The sequence below is a fragment of the Entelurus aequoreus genome, linkage group LG21 (assembly GCF_033978785.1).
Source record: "Entelurus aequoreus isolate RoL-2023_Sb linkage group LG21, RoL_Eaeq_v1.1, whole genome shotgun sequence".
NCBI classification, from domain to species: Eukaryota; Metazoa; Chordata; class Actinopteri; order Syngnathiformes; family Syngnathidae; genus Entelurus; species Entelurus aequoreus.
In genome coordinates, this window is record NC_084751.1 from 45,165,426 (window position 1) to 45,190,425 (window position 25,000).

Here is a 25,000-nt window from a genome sequence, read left to right on the forward strand (position 1 = left end):
TGAACTGGAATCCAGTGTGCTGTGGGGCCCTATTGTAGTGAATCACACCTGAGACATCATAAATTAATCACATCTTTAATGGACATGTAAACAATGTGATAAAGAACATTTGACAACAATCAAACTAGGGATCTAGATATCTGGTCAGGACACTCCTCACTCTTTTGCCTTCACCTTCATTGTCCATTCCTTTTTGGTGACTTTATATACTCTGGACCTAGGCGATGAGTCTGCGACATACATTAGATTAGATTTAGATTAGATTTATATTTATTGGTCCCCGTTGGGGAAATTCATTTTCACTGCCGTACATTTAAACAATAGACATTACACAACACAAAACGAAAATAACAAAAAGACATCATACATGACCAACACATTTACAGGCTTGTCAGACTGCTGTTAAGGGCGGCTATAGCTGCAGGGATCAGGCTTTTCCTGAGGCGGGCCCTCCAGAATTTGATGGTTCTGTACCTGCGCCCTGATGGTAGTGGGATGATGTATTGGTGAAGTGGGTGAGTGATATCCTGGACTGTCGTTTTTGCCAGCCGAATGATGGACCTGTGGTTTAAACCTGAAATGTTGGGTGTGGGTAGGCCGATGATTTTAGCTGCTATGTTTGTAATGTGTGTGAGTTTGGTCCGGTTGGTTACAGAAAGCATGGTGAAAAAACATGTGGAACAGTACATAAGGATGGGTTGAACAATGCTTTGGTAAAGTAATAACAGGAGATGAGGTGCAGCGTATAGTCCTTTAAGTTTTCGGATGGCTGACAGTCTTTGTTGACTTCTTTTTTGAATGTCCGTGGTGTGCTGATCAAAGGTGAGTTTATTGTCCAAGGACATGGCGGACAATAACTGATAGTCTGCTTTGCCAGTCCAAATGCATTCGATGTTTTCCGTAGTCTTCACTCGACGGCCAGGTAATACAAAGAACACGCTACCTTTTTTTATCACATCCATGGGAGCCCGCATTCTCATTGTCCCCCCTTTGACAAATGGACAAAGTTTTTTGGTAAGTAGAATCACAGCTGACCCGGACATTGGAAAGTTCTCTTGCTGTCTGAGAAGTGTTGTATCCCAAATAGCTGCAATGGCTTTCTCTTAAGGCAGGGGTCACCAACCTTTTTGAAACCAAGAGCTACTTCTTGGGTACTGATTAATGCGAAGGGCTACCAGTTTGATACACACTTAAATAAATTGCCAGAAATAGCCAATTTGCTCAATTTACCTTTAACTCTATGTTATTATGAATAATTAATGATATTTACACTTAATTGAACGGTTTAAAAGAGGAGAAAACATGAAAAAAATGACAATAAAATTTTGAAACATAGTTTATCTTCAATTTCGACTCTTTAAAATTCAAAATTCAACCGAAAAAAAGAAGAGAAAAACTAGCTAATTCGAATCTTTTTGAAAAAATAAAAAAAAGAATTTATGGAACACAATTAGTATTTTTTCCTGATAAAGATTAATTTTAGAATTTTGATGACATATTTTAAATAGGTTTATATCCAATCTGCACTTTGTTAGAATATATAACAAATTGGACCAAGCTATATTTCTAACAAAGACAAATCATTATTTCTTCTAGATTTTCCAGAACAAAAATTTTAAAAGAAATTCAAAAGACTTTGAAATAAGATTTAAATTAGGTTCTACAGATTTTCTAGATTTGCCAGAATCATTTTTTTGAATTTTAATCGTAATAAGTTTGAAGAAATATTTCACAAATATTCTTCGTCGAAAAAACAGAAGCTAAAATGAAAAATTTAATTAAAATGTATTTATTATTCTTTACAATAAAAAAAAAATATTTACTTGAACATTGATTTAAATTGTCAGGAAAGAAGAGGAAGGAATCTAAAAGGTAAAAAGGTATATGTGTTTAAAAATCCTAAAATCATTTTTAAGGTTGTATTTTTTCTCTAAAATTGTCTTTCTGAAAGTTATAAGAAGCAAAGTAAAAAAAAAAAAAAGAATTTATTTAAATAAGTGAAGACCAAGTCTTTAAAATATTTTCTTGGATTTTCAAATTCTATTTGAGTTTTGTCTCTCTTAGAATTAAAAATGTCGGGCAAAGCGAGACCAGCTTGCTAGTAAATAAATAAAATTAAAAAAAATAGATGCATCTCACTGGTAAGTGCTGCTATTTGAGCTATTTTTAGAACAGGCCAGCGGGCTACTCATCTGGTCCTTACGGGCTACCTGGTGCCCGCGGGCACCGCGTTGGTGACCCCTGTCTTAAGGTATTCATGTGTGATTTCCACAAGCGTCTGTACATGTAGAAGAAGGAGAAACACGGGCATGTCTGGATGACTTGCCTCCATCTTTCCAGAGGTTAGCTACGGTTGTTATGAAGCTGGCTGTGGCGCCTTCTTTCTGACGTCACTTCCTGTGTGGGTCGCGGCCTTTCTGGCGTCACTTCTCTCCGAACTCAGTTTGTAAACGATCGATGAGTCCATACAAAGCTAAGAGCCGGAGATTCAAGAAATAGACGGCCGACTTACCCGTGTAAAAAATTAACCAAGGAGGGCAACCTTTAACGATGATTTAGTGTGGCTGACACGATGCTTAGGCTAAATAATTATTAGTTTAAGGGGTTATCCGGCTTAGTGTAGACATGGCCTTAGAAGGTTGGAGCAGATATTCCTTCACATCTGAACCTGCAACCGAGCTGGACCCAGCTCCAAGGTCGGAAGCCAAATCAGAGTGGACGGACAGCAAATTGTTCTTCGGGGCGTTCCCATACAACTTGTTCACTCCAGATACAAGACGATATTGCAGCCTTGAGCATCGGCCGATACGATATCAGCGTGAATCCTACATACTTTAATGACTTATTTCGTAGTGTGGAATGCAGAGGTGGGGTAGTAACGCTCTACATCAGGGGTGTCCAAACATTTTCCAGCTAGGGCCACGTAGAGAAAAATTGAAGGACGCGAGGGCTACTTTTATACATTTTGTATATGAAAAATACTCAAACCAAAACAATGTGGGTGAACATATGCTAACACTTGAAAAACACTTCTATATCCTAGCTTTGTGTTATAGATACCATATAGATCAGGGGTCACCAACGCGGTGCCCGCGGGCACCAGGTAGCCCGTAAGGACCAGATGAGTCGCCCGCTGGCCTGTTCTACAAATAGCTCAAATAGCAGCACTTACCAGTGAGCTGCCTCTATTTTTTTAAATTTTATTTATTTACTAGCAAGCTGGTCTCGCTTTGCTCGACATTTTTAATTCTAAGAGAGACAAAACTCAAATAGAATTTGAAAATCCAAGAAAATATTTTAAAGACTTGGTCTTCACTTGTTTAAATAAATTCATTATTTTTTTTACTTTGCTTCTTATAACTTTCAGAAAGACAATTTTAGAGAAAAAATACAACCTTAAAAATGATTTTAGAATTTTTAAACACATATACCTTTTTACCTTTTAAATTCCTTCCTCTTCTTTCCTGACAATTTAAATCAATGTTCAAGTATTTTTTTTTTTTTATTGTAAAGAATAATAAATACATTTTAATTTAATTCTTCATTTTAGCTTCTGTTTTTTCGACAGAGAATATTTGTGAAATATTTCTTCAAACTTATGATTAAAATGCAAAAAAAATATTCTGGCAAATCTAGAAAATCTGTAGAATCAAATTTAAATCTTATTTCAAAGTCTTTTGAATTTTTTAAAAAAATTTTTGTTCTGGAAAATCTAGAAAAAATAACGATTTGTCTTTGTTGGAAATATCGCTTGGTCCAATTTGTTATATATTCTAACAAAGTGCAGATTGGATTTTAACCTATTTAAAACATGTCATCCGAATTCTAAAATTAATCTTAACCAGGAAAAATTACTAATGATGTTCCATAAATTCTTTTTTTAATTTTTTCAAAAAGATTCGAATTAGCTAGTTTTTTTCTTCTTTTTTTCGGTTGAATTTTGAATTTTAATGAGTCGAAATTGAAGATAAACTATGTTTCAAAATTTAATTGTCATTTTTTTTCGTGTTTTCTCCTCTTTTAAACCGTTCAATTAAGTGTAAATATCATTAATTATTAATAATAACATAGAGTTAAAGGTAAATTGAGCAAATTGGCTATTTCTGGCAATTTATTGAAGTGTGTATCAAACTGGTAGCCCTTCGCATTAATCAGTACCCAAGAAGTAGCTCTTGCTTTCAAAAAGGTTGGTGACCCCTGATATAGATTATTTTAACAATTATTTTATTTGTATTTGTTAACTGTGCTAGTCTAAAGTAAGCTTGTATTTACTAATATTGCTATTATACCGTCAACTGAAACACTTTTTGAGGGCTTTAGTACACTCAAAAACATATGTCGCACAAGAAATGTGTACAATTTTTCACCAATATTTTGGTACAGGTACTAAAATTATTTCGATACTTTTCTGTACTTTTCTGCGGAGCCCCTAACGGGACAAGGACAGGACACACGGAAATCATCAAAGACCTCATACAGTAAGACGCTTAGGTTGTCGGCCATTTTGGTTTTTCAGGTCCCATTTTGGGGGGATTTGGTCCCGTTGAATTTTTCATAGTTTTTTGTTGTAATTTGGGACCTGTTTAGTTTGTCTGTAGAATGTGTCGCGGGCCAATAAAAATCACGCTGCGGGCCGCACTTTGGACACCCCTGCTCTACATGAACTTAATCCATTACATTAACACATCTGACCCCAGAACTTTCCTCCAGAAGGTCTTATCTTTGTCCATGTGATGTCAGATGGAACACAAATGTAGCTGTTTGGCCACAATACCCAGCAATATGTTTGGAGGGGAATAGGTGTGGCCTTTAATCCCAGGAACAGGTTAGGTTGCTATCAGCATATTTCAGTCATGATGCAAGTTTATCATCTGAGAAATGGACACTGTAACAGTGTAGGTCTCACTCTGTAGGATATGTACAGCGAGCAGTGAACGTAGTGAGTTCAGAAAGCATAAGAACAAGTATATGCATTTGGGGCCGTACTTATCCAGCTTCTTAGAATTACTCCTAAGAAGTCTGCTAAGAGTTGACTTAAGAGTAAATAAATTCTTCGCTGAAAGCTGCACTTAAAAGTTAGTTATCAAGCGTCTTACTCACACTTTCAGCGAAGTGTAGGACTGAATCTTAAGTGTCACACTCAGAGCTGAATTACGACATTACTATGTGCCGTAAACGCAATTTTAGGTGACGTCATTTCTGTGTCCATAGAAATGACCAATCACGGAAGGGAATCCGTTGTCTAAGAATAAAGAAATATCTTGGAAATATTTAAGTGGACAATGGGAGTGTATATTTTGACAATAAACTACAAAATAATACAAAACAAACTAGTCCCCGCCGGCACTCACTCTACCGCTCCCTCTCTTCTCTCGCCCACACACTCACTGACGTCACTCACCTCACGGCCACACACATACGCTACTCTCATAACATTTTCTTTCCAATTCATTAATTAGGCAACTAATTTGAAACTGGTGTGGGTGGCTCTATATATACTAGCCCACTGCAGACACATGCAGAAATCAACAAGGAATCGAAAAGTATTAAATCTGTGACAAAAATAATATCCGCTCTGTCTAAACGATACCGTTTGATCAGCTGCTCGTCATCAAAAAAACAACAACATTGTTCCGTTCCCTGAACGTTCGCGCACGTCTCTCTCGCCTAAGTGCCATCCCCTGCTGGCAACTCCTAACCACTTAAGACACCTCTGAAGGGCTCTTAAATATCGTGGAGAGTAGGAGTGATTCTTAGACTTAAGAACGTTGATAAAAAGCTTTTATTCTTAAGTTTGAGAGTAGGACTACATTTCGCAAATTCTCAGGACTTAAGTGTAAAATGGCACTCTAAGAAGCTTGATAAGTACGGCCCCTGATTATTTGCAATCCGGGGAGGTGGGATGTGGTGGGGGGGAAGGAGTTAGGCTAGGGTTGCCATGCATGCTTATATAAATGTGACAATCTGAACAACACAAGAATGAAAACCGATATTTGATCCTACTCTTAGTATCGTTCCAATCTAATAATGAGCTCCACTTTGAGAGCTGCATGAAGAATCCAGCTTATGCAAACATTTGTCTCAGATACGTCAGATATACTCTTTTATTGGACGCCATAGTCGCCGCAATAAAGCAGCAGCCTGGCAATGACGAAGACAGTGAGAGTGATCACACAGGAGGCTGTAAAGTGCAGACAAGAGCCCATTAGAAAGTAAACCCTGGAACACAGACCTTGCAGGCCTTGGAATAGAGCTTTAATGGTCCGTCACTACCTGGCCTCAACTCTTATCTCCACTTCATCACAGATTGTTCTGCTGTAAAACATCACTTGAAGTCAAACACATGTCAAATATACAGTCGTGGTCAAAAGAACATCATGTCATGGCTGTCTTGAGTTTCCAATCATATCCTACAACTCTTATTTTTTTGTGATAGATTGATACTTGTTGGTCACAAAAACATTCATGAAGTTTGCTTCTTTTATGAATTTATTATGGCTCTACTGAAAATGTGACTAGGTCAAAAGTATACATATAGCAATGTTAATATTTGCTTACATGTCCCTTGGCAAGTTTACCTGCAATAAGGCACTTTTGGTAGCCATCCACAAGCTTCTGCTGGAATTTTTGACCACAAAATTGGTGCAGTTCAGCTAAATGTGTTGCTTTTCTGACATGGACTTGTTTCTTCAGCATTGTCCACACGTTTAAGTCAGGACTTTGGGAAGGCCATTCTAAAACCTTCATTCTAGCCTGATTTAGCCATTCCTTTACCACTTTTGAGGTGTGTTTGGGGTAGGGATGTCCGATAATATCGGCCTGCCGATATTATCGGCTGATAAATGCGTTAAAATGTAATATCGGAAATTATCGGTATCGTTTTTTTTATTATCTGTATCGTTTTTTTTTTTTTTTTTTTTTTTTAAATTAAATCCACATAAAAAACACAAGATACACTTACAATTAGTGCACCAACCCAAAAAACCTCCCTCCCCCCATTTCTTTCTGTTATCAATATTCTGGTTCCTACATTATATATCAATATATATGTTGTTTCACAATATTATGCAAAAGCAACTCTTCTTACTTTCTGGTACCTGCTGATGTGTATTTGGGATCTGCATAAGTCCTGAAAAATTGCGCGCGTCCGCCTTTGTATCGGTTTTTATTATTATCTGTATCGTTTTTTTATTTTTATTTTTTATTTTTATTAAATCAACATAAAAAACACAAGATACACTTACAATTAGTGCACCAACCCAAAAAACCTCCCTCCCCCCATTTCTTTCTGTTATCAATATTCTGGTTCCTACATTATATATCAATATATATCAATACAGTCTGCAAGGGATACAGTCCGTAAGCACACATGATTGTGCGTGCTGCTGGTCCACCAATAGTACTAGCCTTTAACAGTTAATTTTACTCATTTTCATTAATTACTAGTTTCTATGTTACTGTTTTTATATTGTTGTACTTTCTTTTTTATTCAAGAAAATGTTTTTAATTTAGTTATCTTATTTTATTATTATTTTTAAAAAGTATCAATCAATCAATCAATGTTTATTTATATATATAAAAAGTACCTTATCTTCACCATACCTGGTTGTCCAAATTAGGCATAATAATGTGTTAATTCCACGACTGCATATATCGGTTGATATCGGTATCGGTTGATATCGGTATCGGTAATTAAAGAGTTGGACAATATCGGAATATCGGATATCGGCAAAAAGCCATTATCGGACATCCCTAGTTTGGGGTCATTGTCCTGTTGGAACACCCAACTGCGCCCAAGACCCAACCTCCGGGCTGATGATTTTAGCTTGTCCTGAAGAATTTGGAGGTAATCCTCCTTTTCCATTGTCCCATTTACTCTCTGTAAAGCACCAGGTCCATTGGCAGCAAAACAGGCCCAGAGCATAATACTACCACCACCATGCTTGACGGTAGGCGTGGTGTCCCTGGGATTAAATATACACCTTTGTATTTATTTAGCCACATATTGAACAAACAGAAAAAAGTACAAAGTAGTCCTGTTGAATTTTAATATTATTTGTAATCTTGTTTTGGCATTGTTGTCTTCTTAGTCATCCATCCATCCATCCATTTTCTACCGCTTATTCCCTTCGGGGTCGCGGGGGGCGCTGGAGCCTACCTCAGCTACAATCGGGCGGAAGGCGGGGTACACCCTGGACAAGTCGCCACCTCATCGCAGGGCCAACACAGATAGACAGACAACATTCACACTCACATTCACACACTCGGGCCAATTTAGTGTTGCCAATCAACTTATCCCCAGGTGCATGTCTTTGGAGGTGGGAGGAAGCCGGAGTACCCGGAGGGAACCCACACAGTCACGGGGAGAACATGCAAACTCCACACAGAAAGATCCCGAGCCCGGGATTGAACCCCAGACTACTCAGCACCTTCATACTCTAGAAATTGGTACCGTATTTTTCGGACTATAAGGCACACTAAAAATCTTTTCATTTTCTCAAAACTCGACAGTGCGCCTTATAACCCGGTGCGCCTAATGTACGGAATAATTTTGGTTGTGCTTACCGACCTCGAAGCTATTTTATTTGGTGAATGGTGAAATGATAAGTGCGACCAGTAGATGGCAGTCACTCATACAAGATACGTGTAGACTGCAATATGACTCAAGTAAACAACACCAACAATTTATATGTTCCATTGAAAATATAGAACATTACACACAGGGTTTAAAAATCCATATACAAGTTTTAGTACGACTTTGGTAAGCTATGAAGCCACACCACTTGATGGATTGTACTGTGCTTCAACATAGGGGTATTATTATGGTGTGTGTATAAGGTAAGACCTATTATCTGGCGTTTTGTATCACAATATTATGCAAAAGCAACTCTTCTTACCTTCTGGTACCTGCTGATGTGTATTTGGGATCTGCATAAGTCCTGAAAAATTGCGCGCGTCCGCCTTTGTAGTCGATAAGCTTCTTCTTTCTCTCTATCTTCTTGTTATGTGACATTCATCCTCCACTGTTGCCATTTCTAATATAAAGTAGTGTAAAGTTCTTACTTATATCTGTCAGTAAACTCTCCATGAAAGCGCTAAAACATACCGGTGTAGTGAGTTGACATTATTCACCCAAGGAACTTTAGTTATTAGAGAGTTCCGGTCGGACGGTTTTTTTCACGGGACACATTTCGGGCGCTGTTGTTGTTTCCGGATGAGGAGATGCTGCTCCGTTATTGATTGAAGTAAAGTCTGAATGTCATTAAAACAGTTAGCTCCATCTTTTTGACACTTCTTCCACTCCCGTCCTCGCACGCTACACCGCTACAACAAAGACGACGGGGGAGAAGACGCTGTCGAAGGTGAGCCACGTAAATAAGACCCGCCCACTCAAGGGCACATCCTGAAGCAACTTGAAGATGACGTGTAAAACATCATCTATGCAACATTTTGACCAAAAGAACCACCATTACGTGTTATGTAGACCACAAGGAAGTCTTTTACGTTCAGAAAAAAATACAATATGACCCCTTTAATGCGCCTTAAAATAGACCATTCGTCGGCAAGGCGCCTTATAATCCGGTGCGCCCTATGGTAGTTGTTTTTGGTCAAAGCAACGGAAATGTTCCGCATTAGCGATATTTTTAAATGACAGTAACTATCCATTCTCCATATTATATCCCCTTTTTTTTATTGAATTGAAGGCACATTTAAAGGCCTACTGAAAGCCACTACTACCGACCACGCAGTCTGAGTTTATATATCAATGATGAAATCTTAACATTATAACACATGCCAATACGGCCGGGTTAACTTATAAAGTGACATTTTAAATTTGCCGCTAAACTTCCGGTTCGAAACGCCTCTGAGGATGACGTATGCGCGTGACGTAGACCGGGGAACACGGGTATGCCTTCCACATTGAAGCCAATACAAAAAAGCTCTGTTTTCATTTCATAATTCCACAGTATTCTGGACATCTGTGTTCGTGAATCTGTTTCAATCATGTTCATTGCATTATGGAGAAGGAAGCTGAACAAGCAAAGAAGAAAGTTGTCGGTGCGAAATGGACGTATTTTTCGAACGTAGTCAGCAACAACAGTACACAGCCGGCGCTTCTTTGTTTACATTCCCGAAAGATGCAGTCAAGATGGAAGAACTCGGATAACAGAGACTCTAACCAGGAGGACTTTTGACTTGGATACACAGACGCCTGTAGAGAACTGGGACAACACAGACTCTTACCAGGATTACTTTGATTTGGATGACAAAGACGCAGACGTGCTACTGTGTGTACGCAGCTTTGGCTTCTAAACATTTGATCGCTTGACCGTATGTGCGCAACTTTTTTTTGCGTATGTACGTAACTTTTTTTAAATATATAAGCTTTATGAACCTTGGGTTAGGTGAACGGTCTTTTGGGCTGAGTGATTGTGTGTGTTGATCAGGTGTTTGAATTGTATTGGCGTGTTCTATGGAGCTAGGAGCTAGCATAGGAGCTAGGAGCTAGCATAACACGTACCGTACTGTACGTGCGCGTCACGTACGTAACTTTTTAAAAATATATAAGCTTTATGAACCTTGGGTTAGGTGAACGGTCTTTTGGGCTGAGTGATTGTGTGTGTTGATCAGGTGTTTGAATTGTATTGGCGTGTTCTATGGAGCTAGGAGCTAGCAGAGGAGCTAGGAGCTAGCGTAACAAACACGCAGGTGTTTTTATGCAGGATTAATTTGTGGCATATTAAATATAAGCCTGGTTGTGTTGTGGCTAATAGAGTATATATATGTCTTGTGTTTATTTACTGTTGTAGTCATTCCCAGCTGAATATCAGGTCACCCCCGGCTCTCACAGCATCTTCCCTATCTGAATAGCTTCAACTCCCCACTAGTCCTTCACTTGCACTTTACTCATCCACAAATCTTTCATCCTCGCTCAAATTAATGGGGAAATCGTCGCTTTCTCGGTCCGAATCTCTCTCACTTCATGCGGCCATCATTGTAAACAATAGGGAACTTTGCGTATATGTTCAACTGACTACGTCACGCTACTTCCGGTAGGTGCAAGCCTTTTTTTTATCAGATACCAAAAGTTGCAATCTTTATCGTCGTTGTTCTATACTAAATCCTTTCAGCAAAAATATGGCAATATCGCGAAATGATCAAGTATGACACATAGAATAGATCTGCTATCCCCGTTTAAATAAAAAAAAATTCATTTCAGTAGGCCTTTAAAGAGCTGCATTGGTGGTTTCTCCCTTCCATTACTGCAACAACACTTTGTTTACAAGAAACAATGAGTAAATGTTACCACATGTGAGCGTGGCACAGAAACTCCGGTACAACATCGCTCATGTGATGAGAAGGTCGTCTGTGTTTTGCTAATGAAACCATTTTGAATATGGAACAACTTTATTGTTTTGAAAGGTTTTTAGTGCAATTTTGTTAAAACAATTGACTCTTAATTCCCCTGAATAGCGAGCTTCACTTTGAAATACAGCCTGTTTGACAGAAGCTCTTGTTTATTATTCAGAGGAGGTAAATACAAGGGAAGATTCACACTGGAACAAGTAAGGACACACAGTGGAGTCAAAACAAAACCTTTGCCAACAAATGAAGGGAAAGGACTTTGTGGACCGAGCTGGCAGACGACCTTGGGCTCTTCCTTCCTGCACAGAAACTGTCACTGTCAGAATTGGAGCACAAGTTCGGTTTTTCCCTTCATTGCTGTATTTTTTTTTTCGTTTTCTGTGTGGGCGTTGTCTGCTTATTCATCCAAGCACAATATATCAACTCCGGTTCCTCTGGGATTTGTCAACCGATTGTTGCTCATGACACTCTGCATTGTCTGCTGTTCGTTAGTTCCCCGACCAATTGGCTGCTTTTTTCTTAGGAACTGTATTTTTTCAGCTTCTCTAGACTGGGCCAGCTTGTATTAATTAGTCATTAAAAAAAATCTCTGCAAAGCAGTCACTATTAGCAAGAAACTCAAAAGAAGTTTGCCACAACATGAGGCAACAAGATGGAATAAAAAGTACTAAATCGACCGCAGACTTCAGTTGCCTCGGCCGTCTCACGACAAGATTTACCGTATTTTTCGGACTAAAAGGCGCACTTAACATCCTTTCATTTTCTCAAAACTCGACGGTGCCCGTTATAACCCGGTGCGTCTAATGTACCAAATAATTTTGGTTGTGCTTACCGACATGGAAGCAATTTTATTTGGTATATGGTTAAATGACAAGTGTGACCAGTAGATGGCAGTCACACATAAGAGATACGTGTAGACTGCAATATGACTGTGGAGGGGGGCGTGGTCTGCCGGCCTGCCGCGGAGCGGGGTGTGTAAGCACTTGCCTCAAAAACAGCGGCAAGTGAGTAGATTGCCCAGCTAGGGCTGGTTATCTAATCAATCAATCAATCAATCAATTTTTATTTATATAGCCCTAAATCACAAGTGTCTCAAAGGGCTGTACAAGCCACAACGACATCCTCGGTACAGAGCCCACATACGGGCAAGAAAAACTCACCCCAGTGGGACGTCGGTGAATGACTATGAGAAACCTTGGAGAGGACCGCATATGTGGGTAACCCCCCCCCCCCCCCCCCCCTCTAGGGGAGACCGAAAGCAACGGATGTCGAGTGGGTCTGACATAACATTGTGAAAGTCCAGTCCACAGTGGATCCAACACATCAGCGGGAGTCCAGTCCACAGCGGGGCCAACAGGAAACCATCCCGAGCGGAGACGGTTCAGCAGCGCAGAGATGTCCCCAACCGATGCACAGGCTAGTGGTCCACCCGGGGTCCCGACTCTGAACAGCCAGCACTTCATCCATGGCCACCGGACCTATGCAACTCCCCCTCGCAAGGGACAGGGGAGAAGAGGAGAGAAGAAAACAAACGGCAGATCAACTGGTCTAAAAGAGGGGGGGTCTATTTAAAGGCTAGATTATACAAATGAGTTTTAAGATGGGACTTAAATGCTTCTACTGTCGCCTTTATTAGCAGCAGCCGGGCCGAGACACGTTGTTGGAGTTGCTGGTGAGCAGACACAGTTGGACATTGCTGGAAAGAAAAAGCCACAAAGACTGAAATGTTGTAGCATGGAGTGCGGACCTAGCGTGTGTGCGCTCGCAAATAAAGATATTGTTACACCAGATTACCGGGCTCAGGAGGACCCACGAGAGAGAAACGTCACAATGACTCAAGTAAAAAACACCAACATTTTATATGTTCCACTGGGAATATAGAACATTACACACGGTTCTCAAAAATCCTTAAAAATGTTTTAGTAGGACTTTGGTAAGTTTTGAAGCCACACCGCTTGATGGATTGTACTGTGCTTCAACATAGGAGTATTATTATGGTGTGTGTATAAGGTAAAATATTTTATCTGGCGTTTTGTTTCGCAATATTATGCAAAAGCAACTTTTCTTACCTTCTGGTACCTGCTGATCTGTATTTGGGATCTGCATAAGTCCTGAAAATTCGCACGAGTCCTCCTTTGTAGTCCGTGCCGACACCGTAGTCGATAAGCTTCTTCTTTTTCTCTATCTTCTTGTTATGTGACATTCATCCTCCACTGTTGCCATTTCTAATACAAAGTAGTGTAAAGTTCTTACTTATATCTGTCAGTAAACTCGCCATGAAAGCGCTACCGGTGTAGTGAGTTTACATTATTCACCCAAGGAACTTTAATTATTAGAGGGTTCCGGTCGGTCACCAAACCAAATAATGCACTAAAAAGTGGACCGTGCATTACATTTTGACTATTTGTTTTAATACAAAAAAATATTATTTCACGATTACTGCATATTTTTATTAGGCGTGCATGAAGTGTGGATGTCAATTATGGTACTTAGTTTTTTATACGTACTGCTAATGGGTTTCACTTTGTACTTTAACCAACAGTTTGTAGTCCAATGACAATAAAAGGAACTTATCTATCAATGCAGACACTACAAGCTGAATGGAAAAACCCTACCAAGGTTCTGCATGTGTTTTAAAAAGCTACTTTCCACCAAATTAAGCCAATAAGTTTTTTAGTGCATGTAATCATACTAAGTGTGTGTATGTGGGGCGGGGACATTGAGGAGTCTTATAATGATAAATAAAAATAATAAAAACCAACAAAAAAATCTTGTTTATAGCTACTCAACTCACTGATAGTATCAATCATCGGGGTTGATGTCCATCCATCCATGCATTTTCAACCGCTTGTCCCTTTGGGGGTCGCGGGGGATGCTGGAGCCTATCTCAGCTGCATTCAGGCGTGACTGTTAAAAAGATAAGGTCAAATCCAAAGGCTTCCTAACTCTAGTGGTTAAAGCAGGGGTCACCAATGCGGTGCCCGCGGGCACCAGGTAGCCGTAAGGACCAGATGAGTAGCCCGCTGGCCTGTTCTAAAAATAGCTCAAATAGCAGCACTTACCAGTGAGCTGCCTCTATTTTTTAAATTTTATTTATTTACTAACAAGCTGGTCTCGCTTTGCCCGACATTTTTAATTCTAAGAGAGACAAAACTCAAATAGAATTTGAAAATCCAAGAAAATATTTTAAAGACTTGGTCTTCTTTTGTTTAAATAAATTCATTATTTTTTTTACTTTGCTTCTTATAACTTTCAGAAAGACAATTTTAGAGAAAAAATACAACCTTAAAAATGATTTTAGGATTTTTAAACACATATACCTTTTTACCTGTTAAATTCCTTCCTCTTCTTTTCTGACAATTTAAATCAATATTCAAGTAAATTTATTTTTTTTATTGTAAAGAATAATAAATACATTTTAATTAAATTTTTCATTTTAGCTTCTGTTTTTTCGACGAAGAATATTTGTGAAAGATTTCTTCAAACTTATTATGATTAAAATTCAAAAAAATAATTTGGCAAACCTAGAAAATCTGTAGAATCAAATTTAAATCTTATTTCAAAGTCTTTTGATTTTCTTTTAAAATTTTTGTTCTGGAAAATCTAGAAGAAATAATGATTTGTCTTTGTTAGAAATATAGCTTGGTCCAAATTGTTATATATTCTAACAAAGTGTAGATTGGATTTTAACCTATTTAAAACATGTCATCAAAATTCTAAAATTAATTTTAATCAGGAAAAATTACCAATGATAAATTATTTTTTTTATTTTTTCAAAAAGATTCGAATAGCTAGTTTTTCTCTTCTTTTTTTCGGTTGAATTTTTAATTTTAAAGAGTCGAAATTGAAGATAAACTATGTTTCAAAATTTAATTGTCATTTTTTTCGTGCTTTCTCCTCTTTTAAACCATTCAATTAAGTGTAAATATAATTATTAATAATAACATAGAGTTAAAGGTTAATTGAGCAAATTGGCTATTTCTGGCAATTTATTTAAGTGTGTATCAAACTGGTAGCCCTTCGCATTAATCACTACCCAAGAAGTAGCTCTTGCTTTCAAAATGGTTGGTGACCCCTGGGTTAAAGTGTCCGCCCTGAGATCGGTACGTTGTGAGTTCAAACCCCAGCCAAGTCATACCAAAGACTATAAAAATGGGAGCCATTACCTCCCTGCTTGGCACTCAGCATCAAGGGTTGGAATTGCAGAATAATAATAATAAGAGATTTTATTTGTAGAAAGCACTTTATATTGAGTAAACAATCTCAAAGTGCTACAGTGTATTAAAAAAATAATAATAATTAAAAAGATAATAAAGAAACAAATACAAATAAAAACTAGAACAGCCAAATAGCTATAACTAGTATGCATATATCTAAAAAAAAGGCTTTTTTTTTTTTTTAAAAAAAAGAAGGGCTTTTAAGCCTTTTTTAAAAGCATCCACAGTCTGTGGTGCCCTCAGGTGGTCAGGGAGAGCGTTCCAGACTGGGAGCGGCGGAGCAGAAAGCCCGTTCTCAGAGGACAAATTTCACCACACATAGCGTGTTTGTGATAATCATTGGTACTTTAACTTTAGCTTCTGTCTTTGACATGGAAAATAATAAAACAGTTGAAATGTGTCCTGAAGAGCACAGACCACTTGCTGTGACTGAGCGTTCTGACTTTAGCCTGAGAAGATAGCTGTCGCCAACGCAACAATAACTATTGGCCAGACTTGAGAAATGACGACCAGAAGATGACTCCAAGTCTTTCTTGTTCTGGATTGTTTATTTGCTTCTCCAGACTACAACCGAGATAAGATAAGCAGAGAGATGTTGTGATTACATTGTGGTTGATATAATAAAACGCCATGCCAAGATACATCTCCGGAGTCAAGCATCCCAACTAAGGTTATCTGTTTCTCGGATTTTGCTTATTTTCATGAGTTTTCAAAATATTTCTACCCACTCAATGGTGTTCTTGTGTCGTGTCCTACGCCGCTCACGTGTGGTGTATTAACCAATTCACAGCATCTCTCTGCATTCCCAAACCACTTCTGATTGGGTTAGACTTCAACCCATCCAAGTCACTTTGGCTGTTTTGACTCCAACTCCTTCCTCTTCTGCTCGGTCTGCAGCAGACTGTGGAATTCACGCTCAGCTCTCAGGATCAGCTGCTCTTTGTTACCGGCCCCTCTTCCCTGGCGAGCCCCGAGGATCTTTTCCCGCGTCGTCTCACGCTCTAACATCTGTTGCCGCACAATCGAGACAGAAACCTCAAAGGTTTGTACGAAACGAGGTGTTTAACGGTATCTTACCTCCTCCATGAGGTCCTGTTCGTTCTGCTGGAGGGTGCACAATCCGGAGCTGATCTCTATTACTGGTATGACTCCTTGCTGGGAGCCGCAAGCTACCAAGCATCCATTCTCATGGACCCGGAGACTACACAGAGCTTCATCGCGCAGCTGGAAACAACACCTCAGTTGATTAAGCTGGAACAAGAAGCCTTTGGAGCCAGACAAGAAAACTCCTTGACACCTTGACACTCAATGTGGGGTTGCTTTGCTTAAACAAGATGTCCCAGATATCCAACACCCCGTCCATTTTCACGGTTAAAAAGACAGAGGGTCTGACAGGACTCCAGCAGGCATCTGTCAAGTAGGACATCTGGTACCTAATAAAAACAGTCACCACTGAGCAGAGAAAGGACAAGTAGCAAGAGAGGGATGGTGACAGATCAAATAAGGAGTACTTAGTCCACATTATAGATGAGTCATTGATGTCCTCGGACCAGATTCGGGCCCCCCAGTCCCCCACCGTGAGAAAGTATTTTGGGAAGAAAGGGTTTCTCTGGAGAGCATAGACGGGTCCGTAGTGGCCATCGTACAAACGGACAATCTTCTCAGATGGAGTCTTAGCCGCCCTGTTGCAGTGCAGAACAACACCCAGGTCTGTCCCAACCATGAACGTGTCTGGCTGTTGACACAGTAGGGACACTTTTAGAGACGGCTTGATATATTGTTGAGATTTTGCCATTCAAATGGATCAATAAAACAAAATACACTATATTGCCAAAGGTATTTGTCCACCTGCCTTGACTCACATATGAACTTGAAGTGCCATCCCATTCCTAACCCATAGGGTTCAATATGATGTCGGTCCACCTTTTGCAGCTATTACAGCTTCAACTCTTCTGGGAAGGCTGTCCACAAGGTTGCGGAGTGTCTTTATAGGAATTTTCCACCATTCTTCCAAAAGCGCATTGGTGAGGTCACACATTGATGTTGGTCGAGAAGGCCTGGCTCTCAGTCGCCGTTCTAATTCATCCCAAAGGTTTTATATCGGGTTCAGGTCAGGACTCTGATGGATCTTGCTTTGTGCACTGGTGCACAGTCATGTTGGAAGAGGAAGGGGCTCCGCTCCAAACTGTTCCCACAAGGTTGGGAGCATGGAATTGTTCAAAATGTTTTGGTATCCTGGAGCATTCAAAGTTGCTTTTACTGGAACTAAGGGGCCAACCAAGCCAATCTCCTGAAAAACAACCCCACACCATAATTCCTCCTCCACCAAATCTTACACTCGGCACAATGCAGTCCGAATTGTAGGGTTCTCCTGGCAACCTCCAAAACCAGACTGGTCCATCAGATTGCCAGATGGAAAAGCGTAATTCATCACTCCACTGCTCAAGAGTCCAGTCCAGACATGCTTTACACCACTGCATCCCACGCTTTGCATTGGACTTGGTGATGTATGGCTTAGATAGCTGCTCGGCCATGGAATCCCATTCCATGAAGCTCTCTGCGTACTGTACGTGGGCTAATTGGAAGGTCACATGAAGTTTGGAGCTCTAATATATAAGCATGCTAGATTTTACGATCATTTGGATGGGTGGCCAAATACTTTTGGCAATATAGTGTATGTGGTTGGATGTTGGGCCACTGACGGACTTTGGTCGGTACTCATGAAAGTAGTGAATACTTTCATTTGTTTAGCCACAGATGACATCAAATTCAAAATATGCTTTATATGTTAAAAAAGACCAAAAACATACCATGCTGATGTTATATTCCAGAGAGATGGCACCTAAAGCATTGAGTAGGTTTTCCTCCCAACCTAGGTCTAGAACCAGCCGGTCCGTAGGCTCGCTCAGCTTGCGTACATCCCACCACATAATCTGGTGGAGAAAACATTGTTTACTCATTAAGTTAAATTAAAACATGACATTAAGGGTGAACAATACGTCGACAATTTGTATCAAATCGTACGATAGTGTTGAGTATTAAACTCTGTGACTCGTTTTTGGATATTGACCACATTGGGGTTCCAATCAGAGAACACACGGTCATCATTTAGACTCTTCAAAACCAACTATAAAACTGTAACCCTAACCCTCTAACACAGTGATGTCTATTAATAAACTTTACCACCATTGACGATACTGGCTTTTGTCAAGAAAAATATACAGGTAGTTTGTCAAATCCACCTTTGTTTGAATCGTTCTTACCTCAAGGTGTGCACAAACTACAGTTAAATCTGAATTAAATAATATAAATAAGTTGTCGGTTTTGAGAAGCAGAATGGTATTGGCATGAATAAAAGATATCATGCATCCGACATGTTTTTGTAGATCTACCTGTCCATCAGTGGAGCCAGAAAGAGCTTCAGTCCCAGTCTCGGATTGTAACCAAACTGTCTTGTATACCGGGTCCCTGTGACCAGACTCCATAGCTGAAACGTTTACTGGATGGTTGCCTTCACGGGTGTCCCAAAACGCTACAAAAAGACAACCTAATTCAGAATAAGCTCAGAGAATATAGAGACACGTAAATCAGTATTTCATCTGAACCCACCAATCTGTCCATTGCAGCAGCCACTGATAAGAGTGTGCGAGTCATTCGGGTTGTATTCCAGACAGATGAGTTGAGATTCTGGTTCGAGGGTCATCTCAGGTTTGTTAGGATTCTCTGCATTACAAACACGGGTTTTATTAACTCGATCTATTTGTTTGTATTTTGATTTTTGTTTACCCACCAATGTTCCAAATGTATGAGTGTCTGCTCATGTCTGCAGTGGTTTTCTGTGACTCAAGACAAGAGTAGGCAGCTGCCAGACTTCTGCCTCCGTTAGGATCCCAAGAGAGAGAGGTGACATTCCTTTTCAACTGGTTTGGGTCCCTGTAGAAAAATTTCAATGAAGGACTTTTGAGAATTTCTCAGGGTATTCAATCGATGTCAACTGGACTGTTCAGTTTTTCATAGATGATGTTTCGACTCTCAGTCGTGCAGGCTTCATCAGCTCATCACAGACTAGATCTGACCAATCTGAGGTTATGAGCATGAACTGATGAAACCTGCTTGAAAGACAAGTGAAACGTCTTCCAAGACAAACTGAAGAGTCTCTCTCTCAGTCGTCCTCAGACAAGCTTCCATCGGAGTCTCCAATCATTCCGGTTCTCCATGCACCCGGCCAGCTCCGTAGAGCTTTCAGCTCCCGCATCTTCCTTCAGGATGTCCACGTACGCTAGCGCGGTACGTCCTCGCGATCGATGCCTGTGCGTTGGTTCCCATAGGACCAGCCTGCTGGCCGGGAGCTCCCGATGTCTGTGGCAGTGGCCGGCCAGCCTCATCCTCCTAGCTGTTACCTTCTTGTTGAGCCTCCGCAATTGCCCGTACAGGTCCTTGTTGGTGATGTGGATGTTCTCGTCCACATTCAGAACAGCTCGTAACAATGTTACGAGAATGCTACGAGCTGAAGAGTCTAGTTGCAATCAATTGAATGTCCAGAGAATACAATGACCTGGATGAATGAGAACATCCAAAGACACAAACGACTTTGAGAATGTTGTCCTGTCACTCAGTACCTTAAGATATTGACAGTCTTGGTAGATGGCGCTTCTTGAATCTCGTCCAGCAATTCAGCATCCTCAAAGTACTCTTCATAAATGTCCACAGCGTTGTTCTGTCCCACACACAGTCCTGTAAGCTGGATCACAGAAAAGGTGACCTCAGACATTTTCAGGACAGTAGTATCCCAATCCATGAGGTTCTTACCGTGCCCAGCACTTGCATGCTATTCAAGTAGCCCTCATCTTTCTCTATCTTCTTCCGAAAACGAATAGTTTGCTCCATCTCTAGAGGGTTGATGTCTTTGGGCCATCCCCCTTCTACGTGGTTTACCCCACAGTTGTCATACTCAAACCGCATTGTATTCACCTAGAGAAAAAAACATTAACGTCACCTCTTTGGAAACTATTTACCGTAATTTCCGAGCTATACCAAAATATAATTTTCGACAAATTTAATTTTCTACGTATATTGGCAGCACGAGTTTATAAGCCACAGGTGTACATATTGACCAGACACTAGTGTTCATTCACACATTTACCAAAAGACAGTGCCTGTAAATAAGGCATACAGTAACCAAGTGGAAAAGTGATTGAGCACGGTCTTTGTCCTTCTCCTGTGCACTGAAACCACTGAAGCCGTTTTCTTTGGGGCCTGCTCGTTGTGGTGGGCCTGCACCGGGCAATACCCACCCCACGTCTTCTGGAATTCAGCTACTGCTTCCATATTATCCTTCCATCCATTGTTTACTGCTTAACTTGTTCAAAGTTGCAAGGTGGCTGGCAAACTATCCTAGCTGAATGCAGATCCAAGACTGGATTGTGCAGAAATGTGTATTGGTTAGGGATGGGTATCTTTCACATTTGAACCGTTACGCTAACACAAGTTCAGAGAGTAGCATGAGTCTAGTGTGTCCTTGTTTTTAAAATTAATATTCTCCAAATAATTATATCAACTTTATCAATTGATCAAAAGTATATGCAACTGAAAATCACAAAGGTGTAGAATTGAAGAATGATGATTGTGTCCTGATACAATTATTTTCCCATACCAGGAATGATTGATTGTGTTCTACAGAGGATCAATATAATGACAACATCAAAGCAGACAATAAATTGTCAATTGTTTTCAACAGCAAAAGTTTGCATGCAAATTAGGGCTGTCAATTTTAAAACATGAACGCAAGTGAGGAATGAAAAAATATATATCACGTTACATAAATGAAGGGTGATTAATTAATCACAGTGCTTGCACAGGCAGTGAACACGTCACATGCCAACGATACTTGGAACGGTGTGCTATGCGCCTACTTTTGCTTCAAAACAAACCTCGATGGAAAACTTTAGATACAACTGAGGTTATTAGTCAGTATCATCTTAGGGGAAACCTTAGGGGGAATAAAATAACTTTAAACATTTGTCTGCACGTACAACACTTAAAACCTTTAGTTCAGGGGTCCCCAAACTTTTTGACTTGGGGGCCGCATTGGGTTAAAAAAATTTGCCTGGGCGCCGGGCAGTGTATATATATATATATATATATATATATATATATATATATATATATATATATATATATATATATATATATATATATATATATATATATATATATATATTAGGGCTGCAACAACTAATCGATTAAATCGATTATAAAAATAGTTGGCGATTAATTTAGTCATCGATTCGTTGGATCTATGCTATGCGCATGCGCAGAGGCAATTTATTTATTTATTTATTTTTATTTTTTATTTTTTTATAAACCTTTATTTATAAACTGCAACATGTACAAACAGCTGAGAAACAATAATCAAAATAAATATGGTGCCAGTATGCTGTTTTTTTTCCCCAATAAAATACTGGAAAGGATAGAAATGTAGTTTGTCTCTTTTATCCGATTACTAATCGATTAATCGAAGTAATAATCGACAGATTAATCGATTATCAAATTAATCGTTAGTTGCAGCCCTAATATGTATGTATGTATGTATGTATGTATGTATGTATGTATGTATGTATGTATGTATGTATGTATGTATGTATGTATGTATGTATGTATGTATGTATATATATATATATATATATATATATATATATATATATATATATATATATAAATATGTATATATATATATATATATATATGTATATATATGTATATATGTATATATATACATATATATATATACATATATATATACATATATATATATATATATATATATATATATATATATACATATTTATATATATATATACATATATACATATATATATACATATATATATATATATATATATATATATATATATATATATATATATATATATACATATATATACATATATATATATATATATATATATATATATATATATATATATATATATATATATATATATATATATATATATATATGTGTATAAATAACAAACATTTAAATGAAACAAATTCTGGGATCCTTCATGTGTCTTGTAAGTGAGACATAAAAAAAAACAAGTAATGGAAGGAAAATAATAACATAGTGCATAGTTCAAACATGCCTACAGTTACAATGTTTACAGTTTCCACATTCTATCATGTCCGAAAAGGAGTAGAAAGAAGCAGAGTTTATTTAACCCAACCCTTTAATCCAACAATTGTCAAACTACTTTTGTTCTACATACTGATATACTAAAGCAGGGGTCCCCAAACTACGGCCCGCGGGTCAAATCCAGCCCGCCAGCGTTCAAAATCCGGCCTGCGGGAAGTCCCAAGTTAAAAAAAGTTAAAAAAAACGTCTTTTAAAATGTTTAAAAAAAAAAAAAAGTGTCCTTTCTAATTCATTTTCTACTGCTTGTTATTTTTGGTGTCTCCGAGCCGCTCAGGCAAATCATATTGTCTAAAAATGCACTTTGCCATCGATAACGTGACATCATTGTGGTCGGAAGGTTTTTCTGCTGTTCAGGGGATTATATATATACCGTAATTTCCGGACTATAAGCCGCTACTTTTTCCCCTCGTTCTGGTCCCTGCGGCTTATACAAGGGTGCGGCTTATTTACGGCCTGTTCTTCTCCGACACCGACGGAGAGGATTTCGGTGGTTTTAGTACGCAGGAGGAAGATGACGACACAATGATTAAAGACTGACTTTTCATATACCGGTAGGCTGGTTATTTTGATAACGTACAGGCGAGCACTTTGTATTACTTTGCACCGTTGTATTATTTGTACTCTGCACGAATGCTGTTCGCCACGTCAAAGATGTGAAAGTTTGATTGAATGATTGAAAGATTTATTGTTAATAAATGGGACGCTTTGGGCTCCCAAACAGTCATCTCTGTCCCGACAATCCCTTCCGTGGTAGCAGGAACCCCTATATACTACGCTAATTACACATCAAAACCCTGCGGCTTATAGTCGGGTGCGGCTTATATATGGAGCAATCTGTATTTTCCCCTAAATTTAGCTGGTGCGGCTTATAGTCCGGTGCGGCTTATAGTCCGGAAATTACGGTATATATATATATATATACCGTAATTTCCGGACTATAAGCCGCACCGGACTATAAGCCGCACCAGCTAAATTTAGGGGAAAATACAGATTGCTCCATATATAAGCCGCACCCGACTATAAGCCGCAGGGTTTTGATGTGTAATTAGCGTAGTATATAGGGGTTCCTGCTACCACGGAGGGGATTGTCGGGACAGAGATGACTGTTTGGGAACGCAAAGCGTCCCATTTATTAACAATAAATCTTTCAATCATTCAATCAAACTTTCACATCTTTGACATGGCGAACAATATTCGTGCAGAGTACAAATAATACAACGCTGCAAAGTAATACAAAGTGCTCGCCTGTACGTTATCAAAATAACCAGCCTACCGGTATATGAAAAGTCAGTCTTTAATCATTGTGTAATCGTCTTCCTCCTGCGTACTAAAACCACCGAAATCCTCTTTGTCGGTGTCGGAGAAGAACAGGCCGTATATAAGCCGCACCCTTGTATAAGCCGCAGGGACCAGAACGAGGGGGAAAAGTAGCGGCTTATAGTCCGGAAATTACGGTATATACATGTTAGGTCAGGAAAAAACACACAGACTGTTTCAGAACACAGCTGCTCTTCAGGGGATAAAATCCCCTGAAGAGCAGGGAAACATTCCAAACACAATGATGTCACGTTATCAATGGGAAAATGCATTTTTAGACAATATGATTTGCCTGAGCGGCTCGGAGACACCAAGAGTAACAATCAGTAGAAAATGGATTAGAAAGGACACATAAAAATAATAATGATAAAAAAATTTAAAAACGTTTTAACTTTGCACTTCCCGCGGGCCGTATTTTGGACGCCGGCGGGCTGGATTTGACCCGCGGGCCGTAGTTTGGGGACCTGCTTTAGTATATCAGTATGTAGAACACAATTATGTTAACAATTGTTGGATTAAATAAGCTCTGCTTCTTCCTACTCCTTTTCGGACATGATAGAATGTGGAAACTGTAAATATTGTAACTGTAGGCATGTTAGAAACATCACTATGTTATTGTTTTTGTTTTACCCGATCCCTAAGATCAGCCGATCAGCTGCTACTGACGGTCCCGGACACAAGGCTGAAGCTTAGAGGTGACAGAGCTTTCGCCGCTGCTGTTCCCAAGCTCTGGAACGACCTACCTCTGAGTGTTAGACAAGCCTCCTCTCTTCCTGTTTTTAAATCTCTCTTAAAAACATACTTTTATTCCATGGCTGAGTGATACCCATCCTGCAATGGCACCCCATAATACACCTGCTGTGAACCTGTTTTTATGTTTTTATATTTTATTTATTTATTTTTT

The 25,000-nt window shown here is 39.1% G+C and overlaps 2 protein-coding genes across 4 annotated transcripts in view; one reads left to right on the plus strand and one right to left on the minus strand.

Annotated features, from left to right (window-relative positions):
• Positions 1–25,000, plus strand: part of lpar1 (lysophosphatidic acid receptor 1) — a 185,962-nt gene that overhangs the window by 37,002 nt on the left and 123,960 nt on the right. The gene's annotated exons all lie outside the window — the stretch shown is intronic.
• LOC133639089 (dynein axonemal intermediate chain 2-like) overlaps positions 15,951–25,000 on the minus strand; it is a 9,853-nt gene continuing 803 nt past the window's right edge. For both annotated transcript variants that reach the window (XM_062032225.1, XM_062032226.1), the window contains exons 2-11: positions 20,394–20,555; positions 20,204–20,325; positions 19,375–19,517; positions 19,194–19,307; positions 18,977–19,116; positions 18,395–18,517; positions 17,096–17,319; positions 16,882–17,017; positions 16,662–16,808; positions 15,951–16,592 (exon numbers count right to left, since the gene is read on the minus strand). In XM_062032225.1, coding sequence (XP_061888209.1) covers positions 16,431–16,592; positions 16,662–16,808; positions 16,882–17,017; positions 17,096–17,319; positions 18,395–18,517; positions 18,977–19,116; positions 19,194–19,307; positions 19,375–19,517; positions 20,204–20,325; positions 20,394–20,555 — 1,473 coding nt within the window. In that variant the 3' untranslated portion in view covers positions 15,951–16,430. The remainder of the gene's footprint in view (positions 16,593–16,661; positions 16,809–16,881; positions 17,018–17,095; positions 17,320–18,394; positions 18,518–18,976; positions 19,117–19,193; positions 19,308–19,374; positions 19,518–20,203; positions 20,326–20,393; positions 20,556–25,000) is intronic.